This window comes from Oncorhynchus masou, chromosome 19 (genome assembly GCF_036934945.1).
Source record: "Oncorhynchus masou masou isolate Uvic2021 chromosome 19, UVic_Omas_1.1, whole genome shotgun sequence".
Taxonomy (NCBI): Eukaryota; Metazoa; Chordata; class Actinopteri; order Salmoniformes; family Salmonidae; genus Oncorhynchus; species Oncorhynchus masou.
Window position 1 is genome coordinate 4,886,187 of NC_088230.1, and position 23,448 is coordinate 4,909,634.

General features: G+C 44.3%; 1 protein-coding gene and 2 pseudogenes across 1 annotated transcript; all 3 read right to left on the reverse strand.

The window, feature by feature from the left end:
- Positions 1 to 1,258: 1,258 nt before the first annotated feature.
- Positions 1,259 to 7,607, reverse strand: LOC135505506 (poly [ADP-ribose] polymerase 1-like; annotated as a pseudogene).
- A 1,051-nt stretch (positions 7,608 to 8,658) lies between these two features.
- Positions 8,659 to 17,866, reverse strand: LOC135505507 (poly [ADP-ribose] polymerase 1-like; annotated as a pseudogene).
- Positions 17,867 to 21,327: 3,461 nt separating this feature from the next.
- On the reverse strand, positions 21,328 to 22,074 carry LOC135505508 (uncharacterized). The gene has a single exon (XM_064924584.1). The coding sequence runs from the start codon at positions 22,072 to 22,074 to the stop codon at positions 21,328 to 21,330; it is 747 nt and encodes a 248-aa protein (XP_064780656.1).
- Between the last annotated feature and the right edge of the window lie 1,374 nt (positions 22,075 to 23,448).

Below are 23,448 nucleotides of genomic sequence, written 5' to 3' on the forward strand. Positions count from 1 at the left end.
CAATCCCATTGAGCACATCTGGGACCTGTTGGATCGGAGGGTGAGGGCTCAGGCAATTCCTCCGAGAAATGTCCGGGATCTTGCAGGTGCCTTGGTGGAAGAGTGGGATAACATCTCACAGCAAGAACTGGCAAATCTGGTGCTGTCCATGAGGAGGAGATACACCAGATATTGACTGTTACTTTTGATTTTGTCCTGGGGCAATCTGGGGCATTTCTACCCAAACCAGGGAGAGACGGAAGAAAATAATGAATTAAATGGAAAGTTACTATAATATACCTTTTTTTTATAAATAGTGCATGATTGTATACTGCCTTTACGATCATTTTGATATTACCTCAAATCAAGCCATACCTTTCACACTTGGTTTACCCTTGGGTAGTTTTATGATGTGCGGGGCCTTCTTACGTTCATGCCTGTACAAAAAAATATATATAATCAATCAATGACAATAGTTGTTGACTGCAGAGAATATGGAATATTAACAGCATTCTAAAGAACCTGAGCTGTCACGCACATGTTTCAGAGGGCAAATTTTCTCAGTAGAATGAGTCCAGTAGGGTTGGACTGGGAGGTGTGGCAGTAGTTGGCGAACTTGGACACCATGTCTGCAAAGTACACACCTTTGCCAAACATGTAATCCGTCTGGAAGGTGTCAAAACATTGTGAGCGTTTTTCAAAATGTCACAATGTAGTAAAGCTGAATTTGAGCTGGAGCTGTTGTCATATAATTATAAATATGGACTACACAAAAAGGAACATGCACAAGACCTTCTAATAAAAAAAAGGAACTTGGGCTATGTATCCCATGCATTAAATAGCACTGTAACGTGAGGTGGACACGTACCACGGGGGCCTCTGACAGGGCGATGCGCAGACCCCGAGATAGGATACCAGCATAGTTGGTGGCACGAGAACAGTAGCTGACGATTGGGCAGATCCTTGAAAGGGCAGTACCCCTGGTACTCTCCCTCCCTAACGATTCTGAAGATCTGAGAGGGCGGAAGCGAGACACCACAGAAGACACACAATATAGTTTTAAAAAACAAGGGGGGAAAATGATAAGGAATTTCTGCCTTCTCATCCTGGTGGAGGAAACAACTAATGAAGATGGGCCAGTCAGCGTAGTCCACAAACATTTCTCATTAAAAAGTAGTCCTGTCAAGTCAAATGCACAACATGTTTCTTAAATATGAACACAAACAATCCTTGTAGCTGATTTCATAGCTTGAGCAGTGTCTGCGAGTTCTAGCTGTACCTATCCATAGTCGATTGCCAGAGGGTAGAATTTGTTGGGGTACTCGGTGAAGTGGGAAGGTGTTGCACGTCTTCTGTTCATACACACCAAGGAAGTTGTCCATGGTAGAGTTCTTCTCATGGAACTTATCCAGCTTATTGCCCCCCGATGGTGGTGCCCACTCTGCCCCAGGAGCACCCAGTACCTACACAGAGGAGAAAGAGAAAAGGTGAGGAGGGACAGAAGCCAGGAGACAGAGGGAGAGGAAAGAGAGAAGGGTGAGATGAGGTGGAACGGAAAAGGACAAAGGCAGAAAGAGGAAGATAAATACACGGAAAGTAGTGAGTAGCCAAGGGAAACGGGGAGACGAGTGGTGAATGGGGAGGATAAAGAGAGTGATGAGAGGAAGAGAGATAGTGGCACCCATTTCTGAACATCATCCTCCAGCAGCTGCAGTTTGTAGTTGGTTCCCCTGACGATGTCCACCAGACCCAGCATAGCGCTAAAGATCTTGTCATTTTGCTCTAGGACTTGAGCACTGTTCTCTAGACCAGAATCTGGGTCCACTGCTGCCCCTCCTTTCAGTCAGTTTCATCTTACTGGCCTTGCTCCCACCCGAAAAAATAGAAAAAAATAGAAATTGACCCCAACTACTATATACTCTAACATAGCAGCCTGTAACAACATAACTCTACCATAACAATCAGTTAAATGACTCATCAATGCTATATCCGATTCCTTACCTTCCTCTTCCTTCACTCTCCTAGTGCTCTTGGCAGCCATGCCTCCAGACTTGGAGGCTACTGCTGTAGCATGGGTATCTAGTTTGACCTCTGCCCTCCAGGGGTAGATGGTGTTCAGGGAGAACAGCTCCTGCATGGCCTTGCCAGATGACTTGAGATCTGTGAGGGAAGTCCTCTGAGACGACACGCACGCCAGACTCCTTCCACCTCCTCCTGGAAATAAGGGCTGTCCCTGAAAAAAAGTTGTCTGTCCTTCCAAAACACCCTATGTGATTTAATAAAATCAACGATATGCACTGAGCTTGTCTGATGCTTTCAGCTCACAGTTTTATTAAACAACTAAGACAAATGACTCAAGAGGGAGCCCGATGGCCAAGCTGTGTAAAAAAAGAAAGCAATTACCTGTGTGACTGGCACACGTTGTCCCTCTCCTCCTTGCTGCAGCAAAAGGAAACCACAGCAAGTGTTCATTGCGCTGTCCGTGCTGAAGCTTCAACATAATTTCAACCATTTCATTTCTTACATGTTTGACTGAAAAGTTCTGCTCCCTCAGTTGTTTAGGAAGAACCTACCCTGTTCCCTCAACCCTTGCTCTCTTTACGTGAAACATGTATGCATCGCATGCATGTGACCAATATGGCCTGAAGTCAGGTGTAAACCTTAGTGAAATGCTTACTTACAGGCTCTAACCAATGGTGCCAAAAGAAAGTGTGTGTGTAGGTAAGTAAAGAAATAAAACAGAAAGACATTTGAAAAGAGTAGCAAGGCTCTATACAGACACCTGTTAGTCAGGCTTATTGAGGTAGTATGTACATGTCGGTATCGTTAAAGTGACTGTGCATATATGATGAACAGAGAGTAGCAGAAGTGTAAAAAGAGGGGTTGGCGGGTGGTGGGTGGCAGACAATGCAAATAGTCCGGGTAGCCATTTGATTACCAGTCTTATGGCTTGGGAGTAAAAACTGTTGAAAATACTTTTTGTCCTAGACTTGGCACTCCGGTAGTAGAGAGGCAATAGAGGAGTGATTGAAACCTTGTAGAGTCCATGCCCCAACGAATTGAGGCTGTTCTGGGGCAGGGGGAAAATGGTGGGGGGGTGCAACTCATTAGAAAGGTGTTCTCAATGTTTTGTACACTCATAAACAGTGTCTATGGATGAATTTATGGATGGATTTATAAAGCCAGGCACATTTAACAGTTAGGCTATTGATTATAGACCTATTTAAGTTGGGGTTTCGCTCTCCTCAATTTTCTTAGATAGTTAAGGCAAGGGCTGTTTCCTCATCTCCTCACTACACTGCTGCCTCAACCACATTGTTCCCAACACCAATATGCCGGTTAACTTTGCTATAATGCACATTCAACGGCGCACTAAAGATTCCGCTATCCAACGCGAGAGAAAGCACATTTGTTCCAAAATAATATATTTATTAGTGTTGCGCAATCATTTTTTTCATAATATATCCATGTACATTTTCAGTATCACATCCTAGAGTGGACTGTGCCATCCCTGTGGCCCCCGCAATGGATTAGTCCACTGAGAACGGTGCGAATCAGACGTGTCTTGTGCACCATAAAAAAAATCTATTTGCGACTACTCAACTAAAGAAATCTCGGTCGACCAACAGCCATTCGCCAAAAACAATTGACCAAATGGGGTCAGGGAATACACAAAAACAATCCAACCTATCCTTCTGACAATGTGTATGTATGTGTTCTTTGTTACTGTAAAGGTGAGCAAAAGTTGAATCCAACAACCCCGCCTGGTTGATTGGCTCCTCACTCTTGGTACTGAGGCAAAGAGCAGCTCCTCCACAGCAGCCTTCAGCTCATCCTTGTTCTGTCTTAGCTTGCCAATGGTCAGCAGCTTCATCCCTGTCAGAGGTGTGTCTACAGGGGAGGAGAGCGAAGAAGAAGGCATATAGACAGAATTAGAATGAGTAGAATGGACATTAGAAAACTATGAATGCGGCTGGTCATGTTATAGCATCAAACTGAGTAACAAGAATCACTAAACTAGAGGAGCAAAATAGAGTAAAATAAACTATTTTACTCGAAATGGTATTCTCCATTTCAGCAAGGTTCATCAGAGCAATGAGGAGACAACTCCGGTCATTCGCCAGTTCTCTCACTGTCTGCACCACCTTCACCTACTGGTTCCTCCTCACCTGCAGAGACTCCCTCAGTGGGGGTTACTGAGAGCACTGGGATTGGGGGCGGCTGCAGAGGAAAAAGGGGGAGGGGCAGGTGCCACCTTGGGGAACACCCGGTCCTGTCTCTTGAACTTAAACTTCTTGAGGAAGGGAAGCTCATGGAACTCCTGGGGGTGGATAGATTAGAGGAGATGTTAGCGTGTGGAATTCAAATGAGCATTCAGTGAGTTATATCTGAGATCTGTGTTGTATTCATTTCGCATGACACAGAAAGAAAAAAAAACAGTCTGAATCAGAGAGGGACTATCTGATTTTGTCCAATTAGAAACACCAGTTTTAGTTCTGTTGCAAAAGATTGCTTTGTTTTGCCTAATGAACACAACCCAGATGAACATCAAGCTCTATAAGCAGCTCTACAGATAGACACTGACCCTAGAGAAGGAGACATACCTTTGGGGTGACCCAGTCCTCGCGGTTGGGCAGCTGGGTCTTGAACACACACAATTGGTCCAGGCAGAGATGTCCCCAGTGCAGTCTTGAACATGAGACACAGAAACAGACATGAAGATATAAAGGAAAAGACAGCTAATGAGAGACACACAATGAGCCTCCTTACATTGGACTCTCCACAGGGCACTTCCTGTCTGTTGGCTATGAACAGCTCCTTCATGTCATTGGTGGAACAGAACTGCCTCAGCTTGTCCTTGATGGCCCAGATCAGCTGGCACTGCTCCTGTACACACACAACCACTCAGACAGAGGTATTAAGAAAACAATTAGCTAAACATATGGGCATATTGAGCAAGTGACATTTGTATACACACATACAAAATCACAACAATGTTAATCATTTCATAAAGTAATAAAATATGAATGTATAGGCATTTCTGCAAAAAATATATGTTTATATCTGAGTGAACCTTCATCAGCAGCTCCACTTTCTTCTTCTTCTGCTGCTTATTCTTGGATGCCCCCTCTAGTCTTCCTCTTCCTGAGGGAAAAATAGGGGAGAGAAGTTAACCGTGTACATTCTCTATGACCAATTGATCCACCAAAGTAAAACATTTACAAACATAATTCTGTAATTCACCCTTCAAGAGAAAGTTTTGCTGTGAAGGAAGTTGACAGGCACGAATTCCCCATTAACTTTGTACATGAAGCCAGTTGGGAGCAGAGCTTTATCCAAGGTAAATCAAACATTAGGGAGATTAATTAGTATACTGACACCTGGTGGGAAAAAAAGGTTCAATCAACTGAACTGCTAGAGTATCAGGGACACCGCTCCTGATTTTTGTACAATCCAGTAAAGTTAAAGTTCGTAGACAATAGATTCCATCTTTAATTACATCACTAAACAAAGCCTCACCCTTCAGATTTAATGGCAGGCAGCCGCATCTTGAGCTCCTTCCCCTGAGTGTGTTGAAGCCTTTGAGCTGGGCAGCGCTGTACTCTGCTTTGAAGACCCACGAAGCAGGCCGTATGGTACCAGCGGTCCATCAACCCAAGCTGGGGCTTCTCTGGGTCCACAGTCTTGTTAAACACACAGATTTAGTCCTGGAGCACAGAGGTGTTAGGGCTGTTATGATAGTGTCAATTTGGGTTTATGTGGGGTAGCTATTCATGCATTTATGGAAATCTCTTTATTCTTAAACCTTTTTTCACATTGAACAGATGTTAAAGAATAGATGTAGGGCAACTTCATTTTGCAGCCAGGTGTATATCAGATAATGAACAGATGTAAATAATGGCTTCTAAACTTTTCATTTTTTTCCTCACACTCACATTTCTTTCCTCACACTTTGCACGTGCTGTTGTTGAACTTGGCATACTCCACTGCAAAGTCTTCTCTCCTTCTGCTCCACTCTTTGCGTCAACTTTTCCCGGGAGGAAGAGGGAAGCCAACGTGTTATTTGACCTTTGACTTCCAGTCAATGAGCATTCACTTATTTTGGGTGTGCCTTTTCAATTGCATCACAGGGATACACAGATGACTTCATGCTGGGGGAAAGGTTAACGGTTAGAAGTTAAAGCCTGACCTCCCGAGGCTCCCCCAGTCTCGATGGCCTTCTTGACCTTCTCCTGGTCCTAAGCGCAGGTCAGAGAACCCAGCGACGTCCGCATGAGACTGGGCGGCCACTCGCAGGCAGAAGCAGGAGAAGTGTTGCCAGGGGCCACCTTATCGTCAAACATGGGTGACTGGGGAAAATAAAATAAGAGGGTCAGGGTGGGTTGAGTAGAATCACACCTGAGGGAAACACCACTATACTGTACATATAGTCAAGGTTTTAGGCAAATATGACAACAAAAAACTGTCGTCACCAGCAAGCACATATCAAATCAAAGTGTATTTGTCCCATGCGCCGAATACAACAGGTAGATGTTACAGTAAAAAACCAGGACATTAGGGGTGAAGGTTCACCTTCCAACAGGACAAGGACCCTAAGCACAGCCAAGATAACGCAGTAATGACTCCAGGACAAGTCTCCTTTGACTATTGGATGTACTTATAGGCACTATAGTATTGCCAGCCCAATATCGTGGGTTGATAAGCTTGAAGTCATAAACAGCACTGTGCTTCAAGCATTGAAGAGCTGCTGATTTGTAAACTCAGTAAAGTGCTGTTTGAATGAATGCTTACGAGCCTGCTAACGCTGGGCCAAATTTTGCACCGCCCTAGGGACTCCCAATCACAACCTGATGTGATAGTCTGGATTCAAACCAGGGACTGTAGTGATGCACTGAGATGCAGTGCCTTAGACCACTGAGCCAATCGGGAGCCCACAAAATACAGTTGATACAGTCCACCCCATACAGAAAAATGTCAAGACAGCAAGCCAACACAGTATAACGCCTCACATCACCCGCTAGACAGCTGTTCTGTCAGTGTCTTCAGCTGCTGAATAGGCGGTTTGTTTTTAGATAACATAAAGAAACCTAACTATATATTTTAGGGAATAATGGATAATGTAAGCAACTAGCTAACTAAATGTTTTATTACAACAACAGTAAATTAGACCTCTCATCGTGATTGGGTAATTATTATCCCATAAATTAGCGTTAGTTACCCCCTTGGCTCAAAAATGTGAGTGGATAGAAAGATTCAGAAACAAACACAACTCAGCTAGCTAGCATGAGCTAGTTTAGTCTTTAGCGAACGGACTACAAGGTTGCAATAATTTCGCTAGCCATTATGACCATCGCCTAATTATGTTTAGTGTAGTTGGCTAACGTTAGCAAATAACTAGCTAGCTAACCTTAGTAACTAACAAGCATTATTAGCTCACTAGCTTTTGAGTCTAGAAATCGTGAGCTTATAAACACTTCATTGGGGGAGGGTGCGACCAGTATTCAGTGAATAATAACTTATCAGGTTTTAAACAACAAATTACCTCAGAATGGCATTGGTAGCTTAAACATATGGTAAAATTCGTGTTATTACTTACTCTCATCAAACAGCTGGTCCATCTCCGCCATCTTGAATTAGCCGCGCCGTTTTTCAAAGATGTATTGTCAAGATGCATTCTGGGACAGAGAGTGTCTGGAGCATACAACTAACTCAGCGGTCATTATAATAAACCAGTACATTATTATTTTCAGATACATAGTTTATGGAAAGGGCTGTTCAAATTGGGTTACAATGAAATTAATGTATTTAGCCATAGTTATAAATCTTTGAGAAGACTGGCACAGACCTCAAACGTCCTGTCTGAAGGGGGGGGGGGGGAGGGGTCCTGTTCCCTGTTGTATAATTCATCCACACAAATAAGACAAAAATACATGAATGAGAATGCTGTTTAAATTGCCTGACCACGCAGAGAATCTCCCCTTGTTTCACACAGGATTCAAAGGATACCCCCAAATGACAGACATGCAGTAAGTTTGACATATTTGACATATATTGTTTGACATATTAGGTGTAGACATTAATTCTCCAGACATACTGTGCATGCAACCCCAGAAGTTATCATTAAGTCATGACAAGATTGATATAACACCAACAATTACTCCCAAGTAAATCATTTATTTCACAGAATGTGGTCTAAATGCATTTAGCACAAACTAATACCTTAACTGTGCCAAATTGCAGTTAAGAGTAAACAGGGCATTGCTTTTACCTCAAATACTACCTAGGACTATGGGTACACATGTACAATTTTACAGACAAGTAATTTTATATTGTTTTCTAATGAGAATCTCTTTCCACAGGTACCTCAATTCAGCCGTTCTGAAAGGCAACCTCTGAACTCATGATCCACAGTCTTATTAGTAACTTAGTAAAGACTGAAACAGGTAAGTACTGAGTTGCATAAAACCAAGGCCAATACATCAATCCAATTTATAGCTATCTGCTATTGCAATAAGCCAGGTATATAGTGGCAAGGATTTTAAAACATAACATGGTGGGAAGATGGTAAAGGGGGGCAAAGATGTCCTTTGTTGTGGGGGCGTGGGCTGGAAGCGGTGGGTTGCTACGTGGTCAGCTGGATCTTTTTGGAGGAGTGGTGGTGGGCTACTACGGCCCCCTTTACCACAGGGTCGTCTGGTAGTTGAACTTGATCTTTAGCAGGTACTTCAGGTTCACCTGTGCCACGTCATGCATAATGTCTGGAGGAGGAAAGGTTAAGGGAAATAGAGACTAGGGAGTACAGTACGGGGCATGGCATAAAATTAAACGCAAGTTACATTCCTGGAGCAAAAAAACACATTTAAGTCTTGACAATATGACATGTCAACTCAGCAAAAAAAAAAAAAAAAAAAAAAAAGTCCCTTTTCAGGACCCTGTCTTTAAAAGATAATTCGTAAAAACCCAAATAACTTCACAGATCTTCATTGTAAAGGGTTCAAACACTGTTTCCCCATGCTTGTTCAAGGAACCATAAACAATTAAACCATAAGGAACCATAAACAATTAATGAACATGCACCTGTGGAAAGGTCGTTAAGACACTAACAGCTTATAGACGGTATGCAAGTAAGGTCACAGTTATGAAAATTTGGGACACTAAAGAGGCCTTTCTACTGACTCTGAAAAACACCAAAGAAAGATGCCCAGGTTCCCTGCTCATCTGCGTGAACGTGCCTTAGGCATGCTGCAAGGAGGCATGAGGACTGCAGATGTGAGATGCCTAAGACAGAGCTACAGGGAGAAAGGACGGACAGCTGATCATCCTCGCAGTGGCAGACCACGTGTAACACCTGCACAGGGTCAGTACATCCGAACATCACACCTGAGGGACAGGTACAGGATGGCAACAACTGCCCGAGTTAGACCAGGAACGCACAATCCATCCATGAGTGCTCAGACTGTCCGCAATAGACAGAGAGGCTGAACTGAGGGCTTGTAAGCCTGTTGTAAAGGCAGATCCTCACCAGACATCACTTGCAACAGCGTCGCCTATGGGCACAAACCCACCGTCGCTGGACCAGACAGGACTGGCAAAAAGTGCTCTTCTCTGACGAGTCAAGGGTGTCTCACCAGGGGTGATGGTCGGATTCACGTTTACCGTCAAAGGAATGAGCGTTAAACCGAGGCCTGTACTCTGGAGTGGGATCGATTTGGAGGTGGAGGGTCCGTCATGGTCTGGGGCGGTGTGTCACAGCATCATTGGACTGAGCTTGTTTTCATTGTAGGCAATCTCAATGCTGTGCGTTACAGGTTAGACATCCTCCTTCCTCATGTGGTACCCTTCCTGCAGGCTCATCCTGACATGACCCTCCAGCATGACAATGCCACCAGCCATACTGCTCGTTCTGTGCGTGATTTCCTGCAAGACTGGAATGTCAGTGATCTACCATGGACAGCGAAGAGCCCGGATCTCAATCCCATTGAGCACATCTGGCACCTGTGGGATCGGAGGGTGAGGGCTCAGGCAATTCCTCAGAGAAATGTCCGGGAACTTGCAGGTGCCTTGGTGGAAGAGTGGGATAACATCTCACAGCAAGAACTGGCAAATCTGGTGCTGTCCATGAGGAGGAGATACACCAGATATTGACTGTTACTTTTGATTTTGTCCTAGGGCAATCTGGGGCATTTCTACCCAAACCAGGGAGAGACGGAAGAAAATAATGAATTAAATGGAAAGTTACTATAAAATACCTTTTGGTATAAATAGTGCATGATTGTATACTGCCTTTACGATCATTTTGATATTACCTCAAATCAAGCCATACCTTTCACACTTGGTTTACCCTTGGGTAGTTTTATGATGTGCGGGGCCTTCTTACGTTCATGCCTGTACAAAAAAATATATATAAACAATCAATGACAATAGTTGTTGACTGCAGAGAATATGGAATATTAACAGCATTCTAAAGAACCTGAGCTGTCACGCACATGTTTCAGAGGGCAAATTTTCTCAGTAGAATGAGTCCAGTAGGGTTGGACTGGGAGGTGTGGCAGTAGTTGGCGAACTTGGACACCATGTCTGCAAAGTACACACCTTTGCCAAACATGGAATCCGTCTGGAAGGTGTCAAAACATTGTGAGCGTTTTTCAAAATGTCACAATGTAGTAAAGCTGAATTTGAGCTGGAGCTGTTGTCATATAATGATAAATATGGACTGCACAAAAAGGAACATGCACAAGACCTTCTAATAAAAAAAAGGAACTTGAGCTATGCATCCCATGCATTAAATAGCACTGTAACGTGAGGTGGACACGTACCACGGGGGCCTCTGGCAGGGCGATGCGCAGACCCCGAGATAGGATACCTGCATAGTTGGTGGCACGAGAACAGTAGCTGATGATTGGGCAGATCCTTGAAAGGGCAGTACCCCTGGTACTCTCCCTCCCTAACGATTCTGAAGATCTGAGAGGGCGGAAGCGAGACACCACAGAAGACACACAATATAGTTTTAAAAACAAGGGGGGGAAATGATAAGGAATTTCTGCCTTCTCATCCTGGTGGAGGAAACAACTAATGAGGATGGGCCGGTCAGCGTAGTCCACAAACATTTCTCATTAAAAAGTCGTCCTGTCAAGTCAAATGCACAACATGTTTCTTAAATATGAACACAAACAATCCTTGTAGCTGATTTCATAGCTTGAGCAGTGTCTGCGAGTTCTAGCTGTACCTGTCCATAGTCGATTGCCAGAGGGTAGAATTTGTTGGGGTACTCGGTGAAGTGGGAAGAACCCCAGGTGTTGCTTGTCTTCTGTTCATACACACCAAGGAAGTTGTCCATGGTAGAGTTCTTCTCATGGAACTTATCCAGCTTATTGCCCCCGATGGTGGTGCCCACTCTGTGTAGGTACAGGGTGCTCCTGGGGCAGAGGAGAAAGAGAAAAGGTGAGGAGGGACAGAAGCCAGGAGACAGAGGGAGAGGAAAGAGAGAAGGGTGAGATGAGGTGGAACGGAAAAGGACAAAGACAGAAAGAGGAAGATAAATACACGGAAGGTAGTGAGTAGCTAAGGGAAACGGGGAGACGAGTGGTGAATGGGGAGGATAAAGAGAGTGATGAGAGGAAGAGAGATAGTGGCACCCATTTCTGAACATCATCCTCCAGCAGCTGCAGTTTGTAGTTGGTTCCCCTGACGATGTCCACCAGACCCAGCATAGCGCTAAAGATCTTGTCATTTTGCTCTAGGACTTGAGCACTGTTCTCTAGACCAGAATCTGGGTCCACTGCTGCCCCTCCTTTCAGTCAGTTTCATCTTACTGGCCTTGCTCCCACCCGAAAAAATAGAAAAAAATAGAAATTGACCCCAACTACTATATACTCTAACATAGCAGCCTGTAACAACATAACTCTACCATAACAATCAGTTAAATGACTCATCAATGCTATATCCGATTCCTTACCTTCCTCTTCCTTCACTCTCCTAGTGCTCTTGGCAGCCATGCCTCCAGACTTGGAGGCTACTGCTGTAGCATGGGTATCTAGTTTGACCTCTGCCCTCCAGGGGTAGATGGTGTTCAGGGAGAACAGCTCCTGCATGGCCTTGCCAGATGACTTGAGATCTGTGAGGAAGTCCTCTGAGACGACACGCACGCCAGACTCCTTCCACCTCCTCTGGGAGATCAAAGATGTCAAATCTGGAAATAAGGGCTGTCCCTGAAAAAAAGTTGTCTGTCCTTCCAAAACACCCTATGTGATTTAATAAAATCAACGATATGCACTGAGCTTGTCTGATGCTTTCAGCTCACAGTTTTATTAAACAACTAAGACAAATGACTCAAGAGGGAGCCCGATGGCCAAGCTGTGTAAAAAAAGAAAGCAATTACCTGTGTGACTGGCACACGTTGTCCCTCTCCTCCTTGCTGCAGCAAAAGGAAACCACAGCAAGTGTTCATTGCGCTGTCCGTGCTGAAGCTTCAACATAATTTCAACCATTTCATTTCTTACATGTTTGACTGAAAAGTTCTGCTCCCTCAGTTGTTTAGGAAGAACCTACCCTATTCCCTCAACCCTCGCTCTCTTTACGTGAAACATGTATGCATCGCATGCATGTGACCAATATGGCCTGAAGTCAGGTGTAAACCTTAGTGAAATGCTTACTTACAGGCTCTAACCAATGGTGCCAAAAGAAAGTGTGTGTGTAGGTAAGTAAAGAAATAAAACAGAAAGACATTTGAAAAGAGTAGCAAGGCTCTATACAGACACCTGTTAGTCAGGCTTATTGAGGTAGTATGTACATGTCGGTATCGTTAAAGTGACTGTGCATATATGATGAACAGAGAGTAGCAGAAGTGTAAAAAGAGGGGTTGGCGGGTGGTGGGTGGCAGACAATGCAAATAGTCCGGGTAGCCATTTGATTACCAGTCTTATGGCTTGGGAGTAAAAACTGTTGAAAATACTTTTTGTCCTAGACTTGGCACTCCGGTAGTAGAGAGGCAATAGAGGAGTGATTGAAACCTTGTAGAGTCCATGCCCCAACGAATTGAGGCTGTTCTGGGGCAGGGGGAAAAGGGTGGGGGGGTGCAACTCATTAGAAAGGTGTTCTCAATGTTTTGTACACTCAGTGTTTATGGATGAATTTATGGATGGATTTATAAAGCCAGGCACATTTAACAGTTAGGCTATTGATTATAGACCTATTTAAGTTGGGGTTTCGCTCTCCTCAATTTTCTTAGATAGTTAAGGCAAGGGCTGTTTCCTCATCTCCTCACCACACTGCTGCCTCAACCACATTGTTCCCAACACCAATATGCCGGTTAACTTTGCTATAATGCACATTCAACGGCGCACTAAAGATTCCGCTATCCAACGCGAGAGAAAGCACATTTGTTCCAAAATAATATATTTATTAGTGTTGCGCAATCATTTTTTTCATAATATATCCATGTACATTTTCAGTATCACATCCTAGAGTGGACTGTGCCATCCCTGTGGCCCCCGCAATGGATTAGTCCACTGAGAACGGTGCGAATCAGACGTGTCTTGTGCACCATAAAAAAAATCTATTTGCGACTACTCAACTAAAGAAATCTCGGTCGACCAACAGCCATTCGCCAAAAACAATTGACCAAATGGGGTCAGGGAATACACAAAAACAATCCAACCTATCCTTCTGACAATGTGTATGTATGTGTTCTTTGTTACTGTAAAGGTGAGCAAAAGTTGAATCCAACAACCCCGCCTGGTTGATTGGCTCCTCACTCTTGGTACTGAGGCAAAGAGCAGCTCCTCCACAGCAGCCTTCAGCTCATCCTTGTTCTGTCTTAGCTTGCCAATGGTCAGCAGCTTCATCCCTGTCAGAGGTGTGTCTACAGGGGAGGAGAGCGAAGAAGAAGGCATATAGACAGAATTAGAATGAGTAGAATGGACATTAGAAAACTATGAATGCGGCTGGTCATGTTATAGCATCAAACTGAGTAACAAGAATCACTAAACTAGAGGAGCAAAATAGAGTAAAATAAACTATTTTACTCGAAATGGTATTCTCCATTTCAGCAAGGTTCATCAGAGCAATGAGGAGACAACTCCGGTCATTCGCCAGTTCTCTCACTGTCTGCACCACCTTCACCTACTGGTTCCTCCTCACCTGCAGAGACTCCCTCAGTGGGGGTTACTGAGAGCACTGGGATTGGGGGCGGCTGCAGAGGAAAAAGGGGGAGGGGCAGGTGCCACCTTGGGGAACACCCGGTCCTGTCTCTTGAACTTAAACTTCTTGAGGAAGGGAAGCTCATGGAACTCCTGGGGGTGGATAGATTAGAGGAGATGTTAGCGTGTGGAATTCAAATGAGCATTCAGTGAGTTATATCTGAGATCTGTGTTGTATTCATTTCGCATGACACAGAAAGAAAAAAAAACAGTCTGAATCAGAGAGGGACTATCTGATTTTGTCCAATTAGAAACACCAGTTTTAGTTCTGTTGCAAAAGATTGCTTTGTTTTGCCCTAATGAACACAACCCAGATGAACATCAAGCTCTATAAGCAGCTCTACAGATAGACACTGACCCTAGAGAAGGAGACATACCTTTGGGGTGACCCAGTCCTCGCGGTTGGGCAGCTGGGTCTTGAACACACACAATTGGTCCAGGCAGAGATGTCCCCAGTGCAGTCTTGAACATGAGACACAGAAACAGACATGAAGATATAAAGGAAAAGACAGCTAATGAGAGACACACAATGAGCCTCCTTACATTGGACTCTCCACAGGGCACTTCCTGTCTGTTGGCTATGAACAGCTCCTTCATGTCATTGGTGGAACAGAACTGCCTCAGCTTGTCCTTGATGGCCCAGATCAGCTGGCACTGCTCCTGTACACACACAACCACTCAGACAGAGGTATTAAGAAAACAATTAGCTAAACATATGGGCATATTGAGCAAGTGACATTTGTATACACACATACAAAATCACAACAATGTTAATAATTTCATAAAGTAATAAAATATGAATGTATAGGCATTTCTGCAAAAAAATATATGTTTATATCTGAGTGAACCTTCATCAGCAGCTCCACTTTCTTCTTCTTCTGCTGCTGCTTATTCTTGGATGCCCCCTCTAGTCTTCCTCTTCCTGAGGGAAAAATAGGGGAGAGAAGTTAACCGTTTACATTCTCTATGACCAATTGATCCACCAAAGTAAAACATTTACAAACATAATTCTGTAATTCACCCTTCAAGAGAAAGTTTTGCTGTGAAGGAAGTTGACAGGCACGAATTCCCCATTAACTTTGTACATGAAGCCAGTTGGGAGCAGAGCTTTATCCAAGGTAAATCAAACATTAGGGAGATTAATTAGTATACTGACACCTGGTGGGAAAAAAAGGTTCAATCAACTGAACTGCTAGAGTATCAGGGACACCGCTCCTGATTTTTGTACAATCCAGTAAAGTTAAAGTTCGTAGACAATAGATTCCATCTTTAATTACATCACTAAACAAAGCCTCACCCTTCAGATTTAATGGCAGGCAGCCGCATCTTGAGCTCCTTCCCCTGAGTGTGTTGAAGCCTTTGAGCTGGGCAGCGCTGTACTCTGCTTTGAAGACACACGAAGCAGGCCGTATGGTACCAGCGGTCCATCAACCCAAGCTGGGGCTTCTCTGGGTCCACAGTCTTGTTAAACACACAGATTTAGTCCTGGAGCACAGAGATGTTAGGGCTGTTATGATAGTGTCAATTTGGGTTTATGTGGGGTAGCTATTCATGCATTTATGGAAATCTCTTTATTCTTAAACCTTTTTTCACATTGAACAGATGTTAAATAATAGATGTAGGGCAACTTCATTTTGCAGCCAGGTGTATATCAGATAATGAACAGATGTAAATAATGGCTTCTAAACTTTTCATTTTTTTCCTCACACTCACACTCACATTTCTTTCCTCACACTTTGCACGTGCTGTTGTTGAACTTGGCATACTCCACTGCAAAGTCTTCTCTCCTTCTGCCCCACTCTTTGCGTCAACTTTTCCCGGGAGGAAGAGGGAAGCCAACGTGTTATTTGACCTTTGACTTCCAGTCAATGAGCATTCACTTTTTTTGGGTGTGCCTTTTCAATTGCATCACAGGGATACACAGATGACTTCATGCTGGGGGAAAGGTTAACGGTTAGAAGTTAAAGCCTGACCTCCCGAGGCTCCCCCAGTCTCGATGGCCTTCTTGACCTTCTCCTGGTCCTAAGCGCAGGTCAGAGAACCCAGCGACGTCCGCATGAGACTGGGCGGCCACTCGCAGGCAGAAGCAGGAGAAGTGTTGCCAGGGGCCACCTTATCGTCAAACATGGGTGACTGGGGAAAATAAAATAAGAGGGTCAGGGTGGGTTGAGTAGAATCACACCTGAGGGAAACACCACTATACTGTACATATAGTCAAGGTTTTAGGCAAATATGACAACAAAAAACTGTCGTCACCAGCAAGCACATATCAAATCAAAGTGTATTTGTCCCATGCGCCGAATACAACAGGTAGATGTTACAGTAAAATGCTTACTTACAGGCCCCAACCAACAGTGCAATTTTCAATAGATAAGTGAACAATAGATAAGTAAAGAAATAAAAGGAACAGTGAAAAATAACAGTAGCGAGGCTATATACAGGCACCGGTTAGTCAGGCTGATTGAGGTAGTATGTACATGTAGATATGGTTAAAGTAACTATGCATATATGATCAACAGAGAGTAGCAGTAGCGTAAAATAGGGGTTGGCGGGTGGCGGGACACAATGCAGATAGTCCGGTTAGCCAATGTGCGGGGGCACCAGTCAGTCAAGCTAATTGAGGCAGTATGTACATGAATGTATAGTTAAAGTGACTATGCATATGATAAACAGAGAGGAGCAGCAGCATTTTAGAGGTGTTGGGGGGGGGGGGTAATGCAAATAGTCCGGGTAGCCTTATGGCTTGGGGGTAAAAACTGTTGCCATGCGGTAGTAGAGAGAACAGTCTATGACTTGGGTGACTGGGGTCTTTGACAATTTTTAGGGCCTTCCTCTGACACCGCCTGGTGTAGAGGTCCTGGATGGCAGGCAGCTTAGCCCCAGTGATGTACTGGACTGTTCGCATTACCCTCTGTAGTGCCTTGCGGTCGTAGGTCGAGCAATTGCCATACCAGGCAGTAATGCTGGTAGAACCTGGTAGAACCTTTTGAGAATCTGAGGACCCATGCCAAATCTTTTTAGTTTCCTGAGGGGGCATAGGCTTTGTTGTGCCTTCTTCACGACTGTCTTGGTGTGATTGGACCATTTGAATTTGTTGGTGGTGTGGACACCAAGGAACTTGAAGCTCTGCAACATACACTTGCAATTTTAGCTTCTTGTTACACTTGTGAAGTGTAAACATTGGCCCATGTAAAAGTCTTGCCACAATTCACACAAGTCTCAGGAATTGTATAGGTTAACTAAAAAGTCATTATGACAAATAGTAATGTATTAGACTACATTTTCCCTTAGCTAATTTGTAAATGGGTCAAGGTGACAATGGTACCTGACGTCAAATTCCTTGGAAGGGCCTATAGGAAAGCAAATGAATGCATCAAGATCACTTCACAATTGATGGCAAACTGAAGAAATACTAATTGAGTGATTTTCGGTGAAGTAAATAACGTTAGCAAGGAATGTGCCGCTACATGCGTTAAGGAATCAGAAGCCATTTAAACGCTACTGAGGGCTTATCGACAAAAACATTCTGTATTCGTAAAGGAAATCCACAACATATCAATAATGGGCTGTTTAGCGCAGAATCAACATAACCGTATATGAGGGTTTTATTTGCGGTTACATTTCTGCAGTTTTCACCGAATGTAAAAGATGCTCCACGTTACCTGCACTATGACAGCCATCTTGAGCATATGCCATTTCTGGATTGTTTTGATTTAGAATGAGGTTGATTGACTGTGACGTTACTTCAAACTTTCCTAGCAGTAGCCACAATCACAAGGTAGTTCTTCTTTGAAATAAAGTCATTCGCACCAATTATATGTGCATATCCTGCCACTTACTGTACAGGTGGATAAGGATCCAAAAAGTAGAAAAAAAAAATCCATCTAAAAAAAAAAAAAGACAAATTCCATACAAACTGTCAGCAACAAAATGTTCAACTAAATTAGCCAGCTGATCTGTTTTGGTCAGGTCCTTACCCAGGCTCAGAAGGATCCTGTGATGGCGGGACATTTCCAGCAAAGTTCTACCTTTATGTCTTGGAGGCCCAAAAACATCTCGGCTGCAGATATAATGATCGCTATGTGCAGTTTTATTTGACTGTCTCCACAGGGTCATGTGGTTATAAAGCAGAACAATGCTTCTTAAACCTGTCCTCTCTTACTCTTATTATTTGGCATCACTCAACAGCCGACAGGAGCCGAGTGAACACAACACATCCCATGCACAATCACTCGTCACTATTATCCCTGTACATTGACAGCACCACTGCCTTTTATCTCGGTTGCCTGTTTGTTAAACCTCAGTACAAAAAAAAGGCAGACAATTGGGTTGCTTGCCACTAAACAACATCATTTTAATATATACATTTACAATATGGTACCGTTTATCTCAATAAAAATAGTGGAAAATAGCATTCCCATTGAAAAAGTTATTTTCTCATACCCACTCCCTAATGAAATAACGAACTGAACAAGCTATCCAAAAACCGAACCATGCCGCTAATATGGCTAGTGCAGACAGGAAACTAAACATAGAATAAGAACCCACAAACTACCCAAGGAATATGGCTACCTAAATATGGTCCCCATTCAGAGACAACGATAAACAGCTGCCTCTGATTGAGAACCAATCTAGGCAACCATAGACATATAAACACCTAGACTTCCAATCACCCCTAGACATACAAAACCCCATAGACAATACAAAAACTATACAAACCACCCTCGTCACACCCTGACCTAACCAAAATAATAAAGAAAACAAAGATAACTAAGGTCAGGGCGTGACACTATCTTAATGACTACCTTCCACTCCTCTTTCTATTCTGGTTTGAGACCGTTTGCGCTGTTCTGTGAAGGGAGTAGTACACAGCGTTGTACGAGATCTTCAGTTTCTTGGCAGTTTCTCGCATGGAATAGCCTTCATTTCTCAGAACAAGAATAGACTGACGAGTTTCAGAAGAAAGTTATTCGTTTCTGGCCATTTTGAGCCTGTAATCGAACCCACAAATGCTGATGCTCCAGATAATCAACAAGGACAGTTGTATTGCTTCTTTAAGTGTTTTTTTTAAATATTTTTTTTATATATTTAATTTTTACTCCTTTTTCTCCCCAATTTCATGGTATCCAATTGTTGTAGTAGCTACTATCTTGTCTCATCGATACAACTCCCATACGGGCTCGGGAGAGACGAAGGTTGAAAGTCATGCGTCCTCTGATACACAACCCAACCAGCCGCACTGCTTCTTAATTAACACAGCGCACATCCAACCCGGAAGCCAGCCGCACCAATGTGCCGGAGGAAACACAGTGTACCTGGCAACCTTGGTTAGCACGCACTGCGCCCGTCCCGCCACAGGAGTCACTGGTGCGCGATGAGACAAGGACATCCCTACCCCGGACGACGCTAGGCCAATTGTGCTTCGCCCCACGGACCTCCCGGTCGCGGCCGGTTACGACAGAGCCTGGGCGCAACCCCAGAGTCTCTGATGGCACAACTGGCGCTGCAGTACAGCGCCCTTAACCACTGCGCCACCCGGGAGGCCACTTTAAGCGTTTTCTAATGATCAACTAGCCTTTTAAAATTATAAACTTGGATTAGCTAACACAACGTACCATTGGAACACAGGAGTGATGGTTGCCGATAATGGGCCTCTCTCTGTATACCGATGTAGATATTACATAACAATTTACATTAGTAATTTACAACATTAACAATGTCTACACTGTATTTCTGATCGATTTGATGTTATGCTTTTCTTTCAAAAACAGGGACATTTCTAAGTGACCCCAAACTTTTGAATGGCAGTGTAAATATGTGGATGAGCAATGTCAGAGCGGCATAGACTAAGATACAGTAGATAGTATAGAATACAATATATACATATGAGATGAGTAATGCAAGATATGTAAATATCATTAAAGTGACTAGCGTTCCATTTATTAAAGTAGCCAGTGATTTCAAGTCTATGTATATAGGCAGCTGCCTCTAATGTGCTAGTGGTGGCTAATTAACAGTGATGGCCTTGAGATAGAAACTTTTTTTCAGTCTCTCTGTCCCAGCTTTGATGCAGTTGTTCAGACCAAGCCTTCTGGATAATAGCGGAGTGAACAGGCAGTGGCTCGGTTGGTTGTTGTCCTCGATGATGTTTTTGGCCTTCCTGTGACATCGGGTGCTGTAGGTGTCCTGGAGGGCAAGTAGTTTGCCCCCGGTGATGCGGACCGCACCATCCTCTGGAGAGCCTTGTGGTTGCGGGATGTGCAGTTGCCTTACCAGGCAGTGATACAGTCCGACAGGATGCCCTCAAACGTGCATCTGTAGAATATTGTAAGGGTTTTAGGTGCCTAGCCAAATTTATTCAGCCTCCTGAAGTAACTGGAATAAGTAACTGGAATAAGCAATTTCAAAAATGTGTCAAGTGCAGCATTTGGTTGCTCCTTATTACACACCACTGAACAGCAAATATTATTTTCATCTTGAAAACAGGAATCACTACAACACTTGTTGTATGACCGCTTATACGCTATATTTGGCCCAGCCTTTGAAACTCTGTTTTTCCTAGGTACAGTATGGCAACTATATTGTGATCATAACATCCGATGGATTTAGACTGCTTTAGAGCAGATTTCTGCAGCATTAGTAAGGTTGTGGTCAATACAAGTGGGTGATTTAATTACTGTACTGTTTGTAAATACCCTTGTAGGTTGGCTGATAAACTGAACCAGGTTGCAGCCTCTGTTTACAGTGATGTTGAAGTTTTTTTTGAGTGGCCAGCTTGATGAAAGCCAGTCAATATGTGGTCACCCAGAAAATATACCTCCCTGTTGATATCACATACATTACCAAGTATTTCACACATATTATTGAGATACTGACTGTTAGCACTTGTTTGTCTATAGCAGCTTCCTACCAGAATCGGGTTTAGGTGAGGCAGGTGAACCTGTAGCCATTTTACTTCAACAGCATTTGACAGTGGTCAAAACCTGCTACTTTCACACTAAATAATGAAAGCAACTTCCATTACAAATTTCTCTGTAATGGGAAAAATATCCATCACCAGATTCACAGGGAATACATTACAAGGAGTGGAGAAGCAATACTCCAAGCTGCAGATTCATGCTACTTGTCAAACATAGAGAACTGATACTGTTTACTGGTTATTGGGGTGGAATTTGCAATGGGTGTGGGTGTCCGTTGTTGGGGTGGGATTGGCTTTGGGTTTGGGGGTCTGTGGGTGGGGTGGGATTGGCACTGGGTGTGGGTGTCCGTTGTTGGGGTGGGATTGGCATTGGGTGTGGGGGTCCGTGGGTGGGGTGGGATTGGCATTGGGTGTGGGGGTCTGTTGTTGGGGTGGGATTGGCATTGGGTGTGGGGGTCCGTTGTTGGGGTGGGATTGGCATTGGGTGTGGGTGTCCGTTGTTGGGGTGGGATTGGCATTGGGTGTGGGGGTCTGTTGTTGGGGTGGGATTGGCATTGGGTGTGGGGGTCCGTTGTTGGGGTGGGATTGGCATTGGGTGTGGGGGTCTGTTGTTGGGGTGGGATTGGCATTGGGTGTGGGGGTCCGTTGTTGGGGTGGGAGTGGCATTGAGTGTGGGGGTCCGTGGGTGGGGTGGGATTGGCATTGGGTGTGGGGGTCCGTTGTTGGGGTGGGATTGGCATTAGGTGTGGGGGTCCGTTGTTGGGGTGGGATTGGCATTGGGTGTGGGGGTCCGTGGGTGGGGTGGGATTGGCATTGGGTGTGGGGGTCCGTTGTTGGGGTGGGATTGGCACTGGGTGTGGGTGTCCGTCGGTGGGGTGGGATTGGCATTGGGTGTGGGGGTCCGTCGGTGGGGTGGGATTGGCATTGGGTGTGGGGGTCCGTGGGTGGCTTTTGATTATTATAATTTGTATTCCTCATGTCTTACTCATTGGTAGGAGGAAGTCTGGTCCACATCAGATGTTGGGTATTATATTTTTAGAATGTGGCCTGAATCCTGTAAATTAAAATGGCCAATTTGGGTGTAAACAATTAGCCTAATATCTCCAAGATACAATTACATTTCAACAAAATACTGTTTCAGGAAAGCCAGTCGTACCTGTTTTTAACTACAGAAATAATCTCAGAAGAATCTGAGAAGGTGGGTGTCAGGGCTGGAGCGACTTTCTCCCTCTCCAAGCGAGCCCAGCTCTACAACGCGGCAGGCGGTGAAGAGAAGGATGGCTGAGTATCTGATGCGTGCTGAGCAGATATCCAATCAACATCTGAGAAGAAACATGGGTCAAAGGTCAACACAGGCAGTGGTAAGTGGCTATAGACAATCTCCTTGGCTACTGATGCACCCTGATAGTCATTATTGTAAAATACAACATTTCTTCTCAATGACTTGCCTGGCTACATAAAGGTTATATCAAATAGATATTTTGTAAACGTCCATCTATCTCAGGCCCTGGGGTTACAGTGCTCCACCCCCATCAGCAGAGGGGGCCAGCAGAGTCCAGCCGTGGAGCTCAGGGCCTACAGGGTCATTGATAAGGTCAGTCTGGGGAGGAAGGAGTTAAAGGTCATTTCAAAGAGACGGTTTCTTTTAGCTCGGTGCAGATGAAGTCAAGAAGTCAATGAAAGGAAGCCACTTTAGACTATTGAGATGCACCCTGTGGTTTCCTGTACTCATCTCATCTCCTAGAAAGACTTTTGTGTTACCTGTTTTCACCTACTGTATCCAGGTCTTTAAATTCAGCTAGAGTCAAGGCAACGAGAAGGGGAATGTAAGCCAGTGTGTAATACTAACTGTTGAAATGCAGTGTGTCTGTGTATCAGTGAAGGAAGTGTGTGTGTTGTTAGGGGTGCCACAAGGTCAGTTTAGATTACTGGTCCTCTCAAACAGCTGTTGGCAAAGTGACTCCAGCACTGGAGCATGAAATGACTTGGCTGGCAGAGCAGACATTACACAACACAGAATCAATGGAGCTCAACACGGGCCAGTGCCACAGCTCTATGAACACAACCAACACACAAATAATATTGACACATTACAACACACAACATGTGCTACAGTGTTGTAGTTCTACACAAAACTAAATCCATACTATGTTTACGCACAACTTAGCAACACTAAGTACCAGTAGGAAATTTTCTCCATTCCTCTGTGCAAATCAAATTGTGTCTAACGAGGCCTCCCGGGTGGCGCAGTGGTCTAGGGCACTGCATTGCAGCTCTAGCTTTGCCACCAGAGACTGGGTTCGCACCCAGCTGGCCGTGACCGGGAGGTCCGTGGGGCGACGCACAATTGGC

Coding starts and splice junctions, on each gene's coding strand:
- LOC135505508 (XM_064924584.1), bottom strand. CDS start 22,074: ATGAGGAATACAAATTATAATAATCAAAAGCCACCCACGGACCCCCAC.